Source organism: Rhinolophus hipposideros (assembly GCF_964194185.1).
Source record: "Rhinolophus hipposideros genome assembly, chromosome: 15".
Classification (NCBI taxonomy): domain Eukaryota; kingdom Metazoa; phylum Chordata; class Mammalia; order Chiroptera; family Rhinolophidae; genus Rhinolophus; species Rhinolophus hipposideros.
The window spans coordinates 56,348,755-56,363,944 of NC_138061.1; the positions used below are offsets into that span (position 1 = coordinate 56,348,755).

Genomic DNA, 15,190 nt, shown 5'->3' on the forward strand with positions numbered 1-15,190 from the left:
AATAGAGGGATCAGGGCTGGGCAGGGCTTCCTCACTCAGGGTCCACAGGCTGTGTGGGAACCAGCCATGAGAAGTCCTTGAACCCTCTGAAATTCTGTCCAAAATACTGGACATGGACGCATTTTCTGAAAGTGGTCTGTATTGCAAAAGAGGCTGAGATCTCCCGGGGCTTTCTTTAAAGGGCCTTTCCTTCCCACTCCAGCCTCCTGGACCTAGCAGTGAATAAAGTCCGCAGCAGTGTCCTGAAGCTTTGAGAATACACTTAGGAAACAGAGCCAGAGAGGCACCTCACCCTATTTATTGTGAGGTACTGATATATGGAGCTAAATGCCGGCATGGTAGGAAGTAATGAAACAGAACAACAGAAGGCTGTGCAGTTTACAGAGACCATGAGGTATTCTGTTTTATGGCAAAAATCCTCCCTGATTCAGAGATCTGTGTGGTGTATTGTGGTGTACTGGCGGTGCAGGTGAGGCTGCCTGGCCCTAGCGGGTTCCTGTGGGTGGGAAGTCAGGGTTGGGGGGGTGCTGCTTTTCTGGGGTGAGCACATTGCTTGGCACAGGTCTGTATTGATGTAGTAATGAATAACCCAGAATATCCCAAGCACAGGTACGCCCTGTGTGCAGTGTAGGTACCATGTGGAGGAGGCCCAGCTCTGGCCAGCGAATGGCCCGGGCAGCTGCTTGTGTGTGCTTGGGACTGCCCAGGGCTGGAGGCCGGAGGTGGGTGGCAGAGGTGGCGCTGGGCTCTGTGCCCCAGAAAGCGGTGCCCATTCCTATGCTGAGCCTTAGCTGCATGGGGCAGCTGTCACGAGGGGCGATGTCTTCTTATACACCAGATAGTGCATTGAAATAAGTTGGGGGGCTTGCGGAACGGGGCAAAAACAGCATGGCCTGATGTCTGACTCTGGTCTCTCCAGGACGGTGTGCTCTCAGATGTTTGACTCTGCACGGGGCGGGTGGGGTTGAAGGAGTTTGTCCGAACATTCAGGGAAGGTAGGTGTGGGTACCTGAAGAGCCTGGCGCACCTTTGTTCTGGGGTGCAGACCCTGTCATCTGCAGGGGCTGAGGGACCACCTTGCCCCTGCTCCACCCAGCATGGACACGAGCCATTGACATCCCGACTAGCGCTGTGGACCCTCGTCTAAGAAGCATGTTCGTGGTGCTGGTTTCCAACCTAACTCTGTCTCTGTCTCTTTCTCTCTCTCTGCTCCCCTACTTCACCCCTGCTCAGTTGGCTGGTGTTGCCTTCCTTGGAGCCGGACTGTGGGCATGGAGCGAAAAGGTAGGTGTAACTCACTAGGACCCTGAGCGTCAGATAGCCAGAACCAGGTTCCTTCAGCTTCGGTTGCCCCTTCCTCCTCCAGTCTCCTCCCTGACAGGCATTTCTCGTGTGAGGTACTGATGTGTAAGCGTTAATATTTACAGAACCAGCTCTCGGAAATAGTCACTGAACTTACCGTGAAAACTCCCGGGGTGCTGCGGCTGCCCCGAGCTAGGGTCGCTGTGAGAGGCCTGCGCTGGCTGGGCTGGCTGGGGTTTTGAGCTCTGTGAGTGTGGAGAGCCCTGTTTTCTGTGCCCAGAAGCTCCAAGTCGCCCTGGGGCTTGTCTGCAGCTGTGCCCAGGGCAGGCCTGGGGCCGCCTTCCTGACTCTGTCTGTGCCTCTGGGAGCAGGGAGGTAGGTCCCTGAGTATATTCCTGAAGCTCTTGTCCTTGCCCACAGAAGGAAGCCCAGAATCAGGGAGCAAGGCTGAGCTATGTGCCCCTGGGTGCCCTGTGGGGCAGGGGTAGGTCTGTACTTACCTGTGCACCTCTTTGCCCATCCTGTGGAGGACAGGTGAGGAGTAGAGGCCGGGCTTTTCCTGTTCGGAAGGGCAAAGCGCAGTTGGAACTCCCGGGAGGGTACTAGACTGGATGTGGACAGCATGGAACTGTGGTGCCACCTTTTGCTCTGTGGGTCCGTGGGTGGTAAGGGCTGAACAGGGAGGGAGGTGGAAGGGAGAGAAGGAACAAGGTCCAGTAGGCAGGCAGGAAACAGTGGGGACTAAAGCTTCCTCTTGAGCCTCAGGCCCAGGGTTCTGTTTCTTCAATTGAGCCTCCAGAAAGAGGAAGCAGGAGGTCTTATATCTATGGGCTTTCTTGCCATGGCCTTCGGAACTGGATAAGGCCAGCCTTTGGATTTGGGCACCTTCAAGGGAGGCCCTAGAGGCAGAACTGAGATACAGCGTGTCTTTGCCCTCGTGAACTGGAAGCCGGTGCAAGTCACGATTCACAGCGCCACCGTGTGGCCACCTCCAGAATAGCAGCTCAACCCGCAGAATCCGGAGTGTAGACCTGGCTGCTTCCTCACCCAGCGGCCTGGTCCCAGCTGGGTTGCCTGGTCTGATTGCTGTTTTCTCCTCTCTCCTTTGATTCCTGTAGAACTGCTCTGTCCACTAGCCACGTGAGACTACTTATATTTAAGTTACTTGAAGTGAAATGCAAGTTAAAATTCAGTTCCTTCGTGTCACTAGCCATGTATCAGGGAGCACATGTGACCAGTGGCTACTGCTTTGAACTGTGCAGATGTCGACCCCACCATCACCACAAGATGTTTTACGGGCAGTGCTGTCCGTGTGTGCCCTTGGTGGGTGTGTTTTGCACAAGAGTGTTCATATTGAAGCCATTTTCATCTCAAGACAGTGGTGCCCTTCACGAATTGAGTGTGAAGTCAGCCGCCAGGTGTCCAGAGGCCAGGGTGAGGTCACGGCACAGGCTGCCTTGACCAAAAGTCACAGGGCTCTCGGGCTCCCTGCACCCCGGCCTGGCACAAGGCACCCTGAGGCTGCATGTGTGGGCTCTGCCTGGGAGGAACTCACAGCCTAGATGGAGCCCGGGAATGATGCGTGTGAAGGCCCTGGGGGCTGCTGGGCAGAGGGGCCTCTGAAGGGGCCAGGGCCACACTCTCTCCTGGCTTTTTTGTTTTTTTTTAAAGATTTTTTTTATTGGGGAAGGGGAACAGGACTTTATTGGGGAACAGTGTGTACTTCCAGGACTTTTTCTTTTCCAAGTCAAGTTGTTGTCCTTTCAATCTTAGTTGTGGAGGGCGCAGCTCAGCTCCAGGTCCAGTTGCCGTTGCTAGTTGCAGGGGGCACAGCCCACCATCCCTTGTGGAGTCGAACCTGCAACCTTGTGGTTGAGAGGACGCATTCCAACCAACTGAGCCATCCGGGAGCTCAGTGGCAGCTCAGCTCAAGGTGCCGTGTTCAATCTTAGTTGCAGGGGGCGCTGCCCACCATCCCTTGTGGGAGTCGAGGAATCGAAATGGCACCCTTGTGGTTGAGAGCCCACTGGCCCATGTGGGAATCGAACCGGCAGACTTCAGAGTTAGGAGCACAGAGCTCTAACTGCCTGAGCCACCGGGCTGGCCCTCTCCTGGCTTTTTCAGACTGAGGTGACTGAGCCTCGCAAGGCAGGCCCCCATCCTGATACGTGGCTAGTTTAGTTCTGGACACAGCCCGACCTCTCAGGGCACCCTTGACTCCGAGGCTGATCCTGCCCTGCCCATCTTTGTTTCTTTCAGGGGGTGCTGTCCGACCTTACCAAAGTGACCCGACTGCATGGAATTGACCCTGTGGTGCTGGTCCTTATGGTGGGCGTGGTGATGTTCACACTGGGGTTTGCTGGCTGCGTGGGGGCCCTGCGGGAGAACATCTGCCTTCTCAAGTTTGTGAGTGGCCCCAGGGACGGGATGGGAGGAGCCAGGGCTGCGGTGGTGGTCGGGGGTGGGCTCTGCCGGGTAGGGTGTTACTTATCTGGTCGGAACAGGTAGCTCTTAACAAGCCTCCCCAGCCCTTCAGTGCGGGGAGGGGGCAGCCCTTGCATGAATGGTAAGATTTCAGGAAACAATCAGCTGAGTTAGCTCCTCAGTCCTGCAGAAAGAGGAGTTGGACCCTGGAGTTCAGCTCCCAGTGGGAGGAATTGGCTGCTCCTAGGCCAGCTGCCCCCCCAACCCCCTCCTCCCCCGCCTTTTATCTTCCCTCCCGAGTTCTAAAGGAATTGTTTGTTTGCTGCTCACTTTTGCCCTTCCTGACTAAGATCAAAAGATATTGTCAGTAATGTTAGGAAATTTCCCTCCTCCAGGGTGTATTGGATGTGCAGCGCAGAATGCTTAATTTGCTGGCAGAACTGCGAGTTAGTTTTATATTTAGATAACACATTCATTTTGAAATGCATTCAGTTAAAATTAAATAGCACCTGATGGGAAAAACACATAATCGTGTTTTCCAATATATTATTTGTTGAATTTTTTAGCTCAAGCTTCCTCTTTCCTGGGCTTGACTTAAAAAGCAAAACACATGCTTTTTTCCCATAATTTTTTTAATTTCTTAAAAATGTGTTTAGTACCTTGCTTCCGTGTGAATGGAGATTCCATTCTGGAGGGCCCAGTGTGTACGTATGTTTGCATGTGTGTGTGCATGTGTGTGTTACCCTGTCTTAGGCTGTGTGGATGGTGATAATGGTGGTGGGAACACACCTCTGCAGGCTGGAAGTCAGCCTCAGTGGGAGGGAGGGGTGTGGACCTGTGGCTGTGCGGGCCCTTGTAGAATGCCACCTCTACTGTGGCCGGGGCAGCTGTGCTTCTGGAGAGTGCTTTCTGCAGTTGACCATCATATACTCACGTACAGAGTGGGTACTGATAACATGACCGCTCCAGCGTTGTACAGAGCCCTGCCAGGGAGCTCACACGTCATGCGTGAGTTATGCCACCTCAGGCAAGCTACACAGCTGAGTGAGCCTCAGTTTCCTTACCCTAAAGTGGAGGTGACGGGTTAGATTTCTAGCAACTCAGATGGTTGTGTGTGCGAGGAGAGTTGGCAGATAGTGTCTGGGCCATTGGCTCTGCCTTGAGGAGGGGAGAGCCTGGGGATAGCATAGCCCTTCATTCCTGTGATGGGGTTTCCTCTACGTTGGTTGAGGAGGGCACTTCATAGGAGATGCCTGATACATTGGCTTAGAGTTTTCTCGTACTTGAGCTCATTTGACTCTTAAGCCAACAATGCAGTGATGTGAGTAGGGTTGAATGTTTCCATTTTACAGATGAGGTGGACTTGCCCAGGGTCACTCAGCTAATGATGTGGGGTTCCCAGGGCCCCCACGTGGGTCTCGGGTCAGATGAGGCTATGCATCTGGCTGGGGCTGGAGGTGTGGTGACTCCCACTCCCGTCCTCATCCCCCTGCAGTTCTGTGGCGCCATCGTGCTCATCTTCTTCCTGGAGCTGGCCGTGGCTGTGCTGGCCTTCTTATTCCAGGACTGGGTGAGGGACCGGTTCCGGGAGTTCTTTGAGAGCAACATCAGATCCTACCGGGACGACATTGACCTGCAGAACCTCATTGACTCCCTTCAGAAAGCCGTAAGTACTCCCATGACGGTGCCCAGATGAAGCGCGTGCTTTCCTTTCCTGGCGGGAGCCTGTGTGTGTTGCTTGGGAGCCAGGCTAGTGGGGACCGGGGCACGGAGGCCTTGGAGGGCTCCCTCCATTTCTGGTCATTTCTGGTCGGTGTAGCTTTGCCTGCTCACGGTTGCCTGACAGTCCAGGCTTCCTCTCCACATGCCCTCCCCCAATTTGGATTGGGAAGGCAAGTCCAGCTGCCCCCATGGCCACCTTCCCCCAGGATCCCAGTGCTTTTCTCCCCTGTGGGGTCCCAGCCTCTCTAGCCCTGGCCACGCAGGCGGCGACAGTCCCCTGGGTGCTGTGGGTACTGAGGGGTAGGACTCTTTCCTCCCAGGCACATGACTCACTGTCTGAGGCTATTCCTGTCTCCTTCCTCCTTGGGACCTTTTCCCCTTCCTGTTTGAGAGGACAGAGCTGCCTGGAGGAAACTTCCTCAGATAGAGAGGAATGTAACCTCCCTGGAACTTGTCTGGGGGGGGTCGTGGGGGGTGTCTAAGTAGTCCCAGGCCGTGGCCTTTTCTCCAGCTGACCTCTGTGTCCCCATGTGTGCGGCTGCACCTGGATGCTTGGACCACAGCCAGCCTCCCCCGGGGAGGAACCCACTTCTCGCCACTCTGGCCTGTGCAAGGCTCTCGTTTGAGCCAGGCACTGCCAGAAAACCTAGCTTCCTCAGGAACTTTTCATATGGAACATTTTGGTTCTGAGAAGAAAATAAATCCAAAAGCATTAAAAATAACTGATCTGTTCTCATTATTAACCAAAACTTGTTTACCCTCATTTCAAGTATCATGGGATCCGGCAAAACCCATCTCTGTGACCAGACATCCTTCCTATGTTGTGATCTGTATGAGTCTGTGAAAGTCACCACGTCCCAGCCATTGTCTGATGTCCCTACTGTGCCTTTTCTGTTCAAAGCTGCCGTTCTCTCTCTCTCCATTTTCATACTGTCTTGGGTGGCTCCTCCCTGCATCGGCCTTGAAGACACTGTAGTTTACTCCATTGCCTCCCTTGCCTTTTAGAAATAGAATTTCCCAGAGGTTTTCAGTCAATTATGGAGCTTCCTCATGGTGAACTATTAGGTCATCGTTAGAACAACTGGAATCACGGAGGGGTAGAGATGGGGAGATGGGATTTTACTTTAGCAGTAAAAATACCAGAAATCCCGGTTGTATGTTTGCTGTGATTATGGCCGTAACCATGTTAGCTGTAAGGACAAGTGCAAAACGAAATCTGCTCTTGGATTGGGGTGCCACGAGTGTCACAGCACTGCTTTCAGTGTGCTTGGTGTTACACTCTTTTAGACAAATGGGGGCTCTCTTTGCAACTACACCAGACATTGGGGTGGTGGGAAGGGGAGGGCAGAGCTTTCATTGTGTTCCCACTCGCCCTAGTTATAACTCCTGCCTTGGGAGTAGATACTCAGCTGCTGTTTTTTGTAAAGAAACGAAAAAGGTAGATGGGACCAGCTTGGAAATTTCTTAGGAAGGAAGACATACTGCCCACGAGGTGTTCTCTTGGGGGTATAGGGGACCACATTGGAGGTGCCGAGGGGCCTCCAAGGGCAGTGAGACACCGGCTCTGGGCTGGGGGATGGGAGGAAGGCAAGGCTCCGGGCCGAGGAGGGACCAGCTGAGCCCGTGCCAAGGCCAGAGTGCCGTGGAGCCAGCCCTGTGTGTTGGCCTCAGTTTCCTTTGTAAAGGGCTACCTGACAGAGCTCAGTATCTCTGTGCCTGTGGGGAGACCAGTGGGGCAGCCTCCATTTCTCTGTGTGAGGTACACACGTTAGGCGCACCTAACGTCGCGTCCCCAGGCCTGATACCCTGTGCCAGGCGGCCACAGCCCTGGCTGGAAACGCTGATGCTTCTCGGCTTTTCTGATTGCAGAACTTGTGCTGTGGGGCGTATGGCCCTGAGGACTGGGACCTCAATGTCTACTTCAACTGCAGTGGTGCCAGCTACAGCCGTGAGAAGTGCGGGGTGCCCTTCTCCTGCTGTGTCCCGGACCCCGCGGTGAGTGGTCTGTGCTTGGCACGTGGAGCACGCGGCCCCCCTGGAGCAGAGCAGTGCTGACTGAGGGCCCCGGGCTGCTTCTCTTCTGCAGATGGAATGAGTGCCCACCCTCCATGTCCCACCCCAGGGCTCCTGCAGCTCTGAAATCCTACACAGATAAATTCCGGGAACATTTCTGCACGGCCCACCCTGGCTTTTGTGTTCTAGGTGAAGCAGAGAAAAACAGTCTTATCCCTCCCTCGAGGGGCTCTCACTCGGTTGCCTGGACATGCTGCTAGGAATGCAGCGAGCCGTGGTCTGCCCTCTTCACTCTCTTTTCTCTGGAGAAAAACACCCAGTTCTTAGAAGCCCACAGGGACAGTATGGGTACTTCACTACCTGGGGGTGGTGGAGAAGTCTGCTCTGTTCTTTCTTCTTCACCTGTTTGCATTCCCAGTCCACAGCCCGGGTCCTTGGGTTCCAGAAACTGAGCTCTTGGGGGTGACATGTGAAGGAGCACTGGATATTTGCCTGAAATGAGCCTGAGCAGAACTTGGTGCTGTTACGTGGGCTTGCTGCTAGGGAAAAGGGCTGTGGGCAGCCAGCCTCATCCCGTTGCATGAGCCAGTTCCCCGGTGGGGAGAGGCTCTGGTTTGCTGAGGTTGCGTAGCTGGTATCTGAGGTCTCTGCTGTGACTGAAATACTGAGCAAGTGTAGCTTTTACCTCCCAGCTCAGGGATTGGCAAACTCTGACCCATGGCCAGATCGGGCCTGCTGCCTGTTTTTATGTGACCCTTCGAGCTAGGAATGCTTTCAGCCATTTTTAAATGGTTGACCATAAAAGAAGGACAGTATTTCATGACACATGAAAATTATATGAAATTCAATGTTCAGTGTCTGTATCAAGTTTCCTTGTAACGTAGCCGTGCCCGTGTGTTTCCATGACGTCACTGGCTGCTCTCACACTGCCACAGCAGGCAGAGCTGCATAGATGAGTCCGAAGTGTTCACTGTCTAGCCTTTCACACAGAAACTGTACTGACCCCACCCTAGCAGGAAGGTTCGTTGGCAGCATGATTAAAGGACGTGAGCTGTAATGGAATTCGTGCTGGTGTTTGCTGGTGTTTGGTTGTGACTTTTCTGGAGACTCCGACCAATGGCTTCTCAAGGGAATGAAATGACTAATTTTTTCTGCTTTTCTTACAGCAAAAAGTTGTGAACACACAGTGCGGATATGACGTCCGGACTCAGGTGAGAGTCCCAGTGCTTGTCACTTTCAGTTCTTCAGGTTAATTCCCGGCGGTCCAACTTCCCGAGTTAGCGCAAGTGCTAAGTGGCGTGGGGGGCGCTGGGGGGTGAAGCTTAAAGGTGCCGGGCGCCGGGTGGGCCGCAGCAGCAGCCCGCCACACTCACTTCCGCCCGAGCTAGCGGCAAGACTCGGGGTCGGGAGTGCGTGTGATTTCAAGCCCACACAACCTTGCAGTTGCTACGTCAGTGGAGAGAGGTCAAGTCTGGGGGAGCAAAGACTACATTTTTTAAGAGGTTCCTTGGAGCCCCAGAAGGTGTCTTATGTAGGGGCTCAGGCTGAAGCTGCAGGAGCTTGTTCCTCGGTCCAGCGGCCTATGGAGGCAGTGGTGACAAAGGAGGGAGAGGGGTCTCTGGAGGAACAGGGTCAGTGCTCGGGGGCTCTGCAGGCCACAGAGTGTGCACTTGGAAGTGAGGAGAAACGAGTCCCCACCCTGGCCCTTGCTCTGGTGACTGTTGGGGACATGAACGACTGTACTGAAGGAGAGGGATCTCGGGGCGTTGATGGACACCCCTCCTGTTGGCCATGGATAGTGGGGATGCGCACCTCCAGTTTGGGAAACCTCAGATCGTCCTGCAGTGACCTCCATTTCACAGGGGGCGCCCATATCCACAGCAGCTTCTCCAGCGATGAGTTTAATGGCTGCTTGTGTTAGTTGCTAGGGCTGTGGTAACAGAGTACCACAGGCTGTGTGGTTAGGTAGGTTATTGGTGCACACTAGCCAGTGTAGGGACACAGACCAAGGCAGTGGTCCTCCTGGAGAGGTCTGTCGGTCCTTGGCACTCGCCTCCCAGGTCCCTGGTTCGCACCGAGCTTTGCCCTGCCCCCCATGGGAGCCCTTTGCAGGGTGGAGACGGTCTGATGGAATGTCCTGGGCTCAGGCTACTGTGCTGTTCTCCTGCAGCTGAAGAGCAAGTGGGAGGAGGTCATCTTCACGAAAGGCTGCATCCCAGCACTAGAGGGCTGGCTTCCGCGGAATATTTACATCGTGGCCGGTGTCTTCATCGCCATCTCACTGCTACAGGTCTGGTCCCACTGCCCTTTGTGGTTTCCTCTCCTCTTGCGGGCTGTGCCTGTTCATGTGAACCAGGTTTCTCTCACATGTGGAAAGATGGTGGTGGCCAGGGGGGTAGTGAGGCCTAGTGAGTAGTGTGGGCTGGCCAGTGTCTGCCAAGAGAAGAACTGGCAGGAAAAACTCAAGAACTCGGTGAGTCAGAGAACTGGGTATTTTTCCAGCGTGCCCGGAGCTCCTGGGGAGAAGCTGGCAGCCTCTAAGGAACCCGTGGGACAGCCTGTGCTGCTGCTTTGCTCTGTGGAAGGTGGGCCTGGGACTGCCAACCAGCCATCTCAGTGTTCCTTCCCCCTCACTCAGCAAAAGTGTCAAGTAATCTCAAAGGAAGGCCGAGAGACAGGAAGAAGCATCTAGAAAAGGAAGGGAAAAAAATGTACTTGCAAAGCGGGTAAAGGAATAAGACTTCAGAAGATCCCACTCACCAAATACAAACCACAATAAGAATTTAAAGGGGTGGGGGGGAAGCAAAATTCCTGAGGTGACCAAGTTCACATAGTCTGTTTCTGGTAGAAAAACATCAGTCTTCCCATATGATTATCGGGTCACCAAGGTCAGGAGATAGCTTTAGATACCAGCACAATCAGAATCAGGCACAACCTTGATTTTATTATGGAATCTGGGTTTACAGGAAACATTGAAGGTTTATTATTTTGGAAATCAGAAGCAGTCAGGGACCTGTTATTTTCGGTTTAACCCAGGATACAAAGTATGTCCCTACCCGTGGTATGTGACATGCATAGTTGTGTTGGAGGCAGGGCAGAGTGTCCCTTTGCTTCGATGGTGCCTGCTCCTCGGTCCCTTCCAGGCTCTAGGTATGTACAGCAAAATAGCCCCCCCCCCCCAGGACTCACTTTTTACTGGTGGGCAGGTCTTGTTTTGCCGCGTGCTCAGTCTCTGAGGGTTGGGGGTGGAGGTGATGTGCATGGCAGGCCATGCCTCACCACCTTGTGCTCTGAGGGCCCCTCCCTTGATGTCCCAGCACTGACAACCTCGACCTCTGCTGGCTTTGGTTTCAGATATTTGGCATCTTCCTGGCGAGGACCTTGATCTCGGACATTGAGGCAGTGAAGGCCGGCCATCACTTCTGAGGAGCAGAGGTGAGCGAGCGGAGCTGAGCCACACCGTGGAGGCCAGAGCCCTTCACTGTCATCAACTGTATGTCCAGAGGGAGAGAAGTGGATGCCCCCCGCCAGAGCCAGCACCCCGTCTTCAGCATCAGCGTGACGTGACCTCTTTGATCCTGCTTGCTGGTGCTGAAGACCGAGGGCTCCTCACCTGCAGGAACTTGGGACCAAGACCCCCACGGGAGTCTACCCACAGACGGAATATGTCTTTAGGTGGGGGTGGTGCCTGAGGGACACACGGCTGCTGTGGCTGCGAGGGGGGTTTGACTTGGTCCTCCTGGAACCCAAACATGTCTGCAGGGCGCCCTGGCCTCTTCACCACTCATGTCATCGATGTTGGTCCGGAGTGCAGCCATGTCTTCTTTGAGTGGGTCGTGCATAGGGGACCCGCAGGCATGGACAAGGTTCCCAGCAGGGAGGGGAGGGGAGAAGAACAAGCGGGCCTCTGAGGCTGGGGGCCTGTGGTGTCTGCACGAGTTGGGGTGTTTGCAGGATCCTCAGCCGTGTCCGAGTGAAGTAAGCCTGAGCCAGTGCATGGACTGGTGTGGAGGAGAGCCTGGTCTGCCGTCCTCCCAGCCAAGAACTGCGTCCTCCCAGCCAAGAACTGCGTCTGGTCGCTCAGCATTATGCCCTGAGGGCGTGGGGGGGACCGTGGGCGTGGTTCTCCTCAGAATGGGGCGCTCTTTTCCTTAAGGATGTAAATAGTTTATTTATAGGGGTAAGAATGTTCTCACAGCATCTCTTCATTTCCTCTGGTGTTCTCCTCTAAGCAGCCTTACAGTGTGTGGGACTGAAGACACCCCTCTCACTTCCCTTGAGCGTCTTCAGAACCAACCCCATCAGCTTATCCTTTCAGTCCCTAACCACCCAGGGGCATGTATGTGCTCCCCTTCCTCTGTGCACCCCCAACGCACACACACCACTATTCCCAGCTTGGCCTCGCTGTCTTCTGGTCTTGGTGCTACTGAAACTGTCACCCGGAACTTGAATCCTGACTGTCCCCCGACTGCAAGGCCAATGAGCCCCAGCCAGAGACGGCCAGCCTGAAGCCTTTGGCCAGGGCTCCCCTCGAGGCCACATGCTAAGGGCCGGCTGGCTGGCCTGGCGTTGCCTCTCCCTGGAGACTGAAGCTCTGGCCAGGCCCTTGTGTCGAGCTGCAGTCCCCAGCCTAGAGCTGTGGACAAGCTCGGGACTTTGTTGCTAACTTTGAGGGTGACTCCCCCTCCCCGACCAGGATATCTGTGGTCACCGTGTCCACCCCTCCTATCAGAGCTATCCTGGGATTGCTCTTGGAAATGAAGTCTGTCTCGTGTACTGAGCCCTTCCCCCCAGGGATAGCTGGGCATCTGGGCATCTTTGGGCTACTTTCTAACACTTCTCTGGATCTTGTACCAGTTCTGTCCTCATTGTTCAGGGATTGAGTGCTACCTTCACTGACTTGCTAGTGTGGTATATACTGGTGGGTGTTTGTTGATGATGTTGTAACTTTTTTTTTTTTTTTACAATTTTCTCTGTAGACAAGGGGAAGAAGAATGGTTGTGTTTTTAGAAAGTGTGATGCTTTTCTTTGACTGCCAAACTCTTTTATGGAATATATCTTTATATTAATGCTGTTGTTTTGGTGGTTTTTTTGTTTGGGGTCACATCAAGATAGCATTAAGCATCTCAGCGGTAAACTCGACTGCCAAGGGGACCAGCGGGATAGGGTGTGGCTAGCCACGACAGGAGGGAATGGTAAAGGCCTATTGTTGGCACAGTCCGAAACTTATCAAGTGAGTTTTGGCCTCTGAGCCACTTTCAATTATCCTTTGTGTGGAGGTTACAACTGGCATGAGCGGGCTTGTGGCTTAGCTCTGCCCAGCTAGAAGCACATGGTAACAGAACTTTGACTTCATAGGTCTGGAGGACACGTTCTTTTAGGTTCTTTCTGTGTAGCCCCAGGCAGTAAGATCCAGGCAAAAGAGCTTGGGGACTCGAGGTTGGAATGGGCCGCTGCATGTGCTGTGTGCCCTGTACCTGCTGGCCTATCTGTGGTGGGGGTTCGTGGCAGTGCCCACCTTGTCAGGCACCTCTGACCCAGCCTGCCTTGGGGGACTTGGTGGCCCCCGACCTCCCTGCCAGTGTGTGGGACCAACAGCTTCCTGTGTTTAGGTAGACTTAGTGGATGGAGCTCTTGTAAGTCTCTTCACAGGTCACAGCCCAGTTTAGGATGAAGTCTAGTTGTGACTTGTTCAGTTGGGTTTGTTTTCTAATCAGTTTATACAACTTTTCGGCCACTTTTAGCCATGTCATCTGACTCTGAGTAGTTGGATGAGGATAGAAAAGAAGCGTAGGATAAGAGGTGTGTACATGGGTTTCTTCAACAAACATGGGCTCTGCACAGAGCCCAGTGCAGCCCTGTAGTTACTCCCCACCCAACCTGCCCCGAATTCCCACCTGCCCCCTGTTCTCTCAGACGGGAATGGAGGCCAGCGTGGGATCTCTGCACTTCCCCCCTTAGCCCCCCATATACACTTCAAAGTTTCAGGAGTTTTCCTTATCTTTCCTGTATCCTCCTGCCCATCACCTCCCAGGGCTTTGCTATATTACTTTTCCCACTTCCTCTCCGTCTCACCCCATCACACCCATCCCCATCCCGAAAAGCTTGCCTTGGCTCTCTTGCCATCCCCACTTTCTTTCCCAGGCAGCTTCTGGTCTAGGCTTTCTGTACTCTTCTCACCACAACCCACCGCTTTCCTCACTTGACTGAAAGCTGCTCACTCCCTTCCCCAAACTCAAAGCCTTTCTTGACCTCTTCAGTGCCTGATAGTTTGGACCCTCCCCTCAGAATCTTCTGCCTCTTCGGCCCAGGCACACACACGCTTGACTCTTCCACCCATCCTTGTCATGTCTCCAGCCATACCTGCCACTACCTGGCTCACCAGTATGCAGAGGTTCCCACTGCCCACAGGGCAGGGCTGGGAGCCTGGCAGGAAAACCATCAGTGCTGGTGCACGAGAAGCTGGGGCTTGGTTTCCCCATATAAATAACAAAAATGAATGGATACAGAACTTTTGGAACGTAGGAAGAGCTCAAAATACCTAACGGTAAAATAAACTCATCCAGTCACCAGAACAGCTCCAAGGAAGCTATTTTTGTGCCCCAAAGCTGAGGCACTAGGAGAAAGGTAAGTTACTGTTGAGGATTTGGAAGACCGGGGTTGAAATTCTGGAAGCCTTGGCCCAGATCCTGTCCCTGCAAATAAAATAGGATGTTTGGTACCTGCCAACCCTGACTTCTGAATCTCTGATTGGCTCCTGCTGCGCAAAACCACAGCAAGGGCAAGCCTGGGAGGAAGTGTTTCCCTGAAGCTTGTCCTGTTAATTGGGCTCTGTGGCAGGTGACAGGCATTTAAAGAAAGCCGGAGGGTCCTGATCCCCACCTCTAGACCTGCATCTGGGTGCCGGGTTTTGTTTGACAGCCTGTGGGGGAGAGCATGGTGTGCTCCCAAAGGAGCTCAGCCCCACGCTGCACTGGAGGTTCTGGTCGGGACAGCACTCACCCCTCTGCAAGGCCGGAGGGCTTGGTGGTGGTGGTGATGGTGGGGCACTGAGGACTTGGAAATAGCCTTTTCTCTGGGAGATACTATGCAGGGGCTGCCACTGGGACGGTAATGGGTGTGCATGAGTGTAGGCCACTGTGACCTTAGGGACCCCAGGGGAGAGCTCCCCAAAAGAATCTGGGGAGGGTCTCAGTCCCGGCAGCAGGGGCCACCTGATCGCTTCTTGGCCGGCAGCTTCAGCCTGGACTGTAAAGGCACAGAGAAAGAGGAGGGTCTGGTAGTTGTCCCAGCACCCAGGGGCTGTCCTGGGAAGGGCCTGCCCAGGTGTCAGGCGCTTGGCCCCACCCAGTGGTCTAGTGCTGTTAGCTACACCCAGTGAGTAGGATGGCTGTGTGACGTTCACGGTCATGTGCGGGGTCTGTGTCCACAGGGCCACAGGGATTTTAGGTGATCTGCCCCTAAACTGTGGTAGCCTGTCCGCAGGGATGGGGTTTGGTGGCGGTGCTCCCCTCTGCCTGTGTCATCCCAGAGGACGCTACCCAACCTTCCAGGGCACGCTGGTCTCGCAGCACTGTTCGCGTTCATTTGGGCGTGTGCTCCCAAAATCAAGAGACCTGTACACTTTTAGGCCCTTTTTGGCTCCTCGTAAGTCAGCATGACCTGGCTTTTCCTCCTCAAAGACTGCAATGAAGGTATGTTCATTCGCAAAATGCTTGTGGGGTCCCCA

General features: G+C 54.1%; 1 protein-coding gene across 3 annotated transcripts in view; it reads left to right on the top strand.

The window, feature by feature from the left end:
* The window catches only part of TSPAN14 (tetraspanin 14), a 53,414-nt gene extending 40,881 nt beyond the window's left edge, over positions 1-12,533 (top strand). For all 3 annotated transcript variants that reach the window (XM_081075300.1, XM_081075299.1, XM_081075301.1), the window contains exons 3-9: positions 1,234-1,284; positions 3,562-3,708; positions 5,222-5,392; positions 7,318-7,443; positions 8,628-8,672; positions 9,632-9,751; positions 10,816-12,533. In XM_081075300.1, coding sequence (XP_080931426.1) covers positions 1,234-1,284; positions 3,562-3,708; positions 5,222-5,392; positions 7,318-7,443; positions 8,628-8,672; positions 9,632-9,751; positions 10,816-10,887 — 732 coding nt within the window. In that variant the 3' untranslated portion in view covers positions 10,888-12,533. The remainder of the gene's footprint in view (positions 1-1,233; positions 1,285-3,561; positions 3,709-5,221; positions 5,393-7,317; positions 7,444-8,627; positions 8,673-9,631; positions 9,752-10,815) is intronic.
* Positions 12,534-15,190: the final 2,657 nt, after the last annotated feature.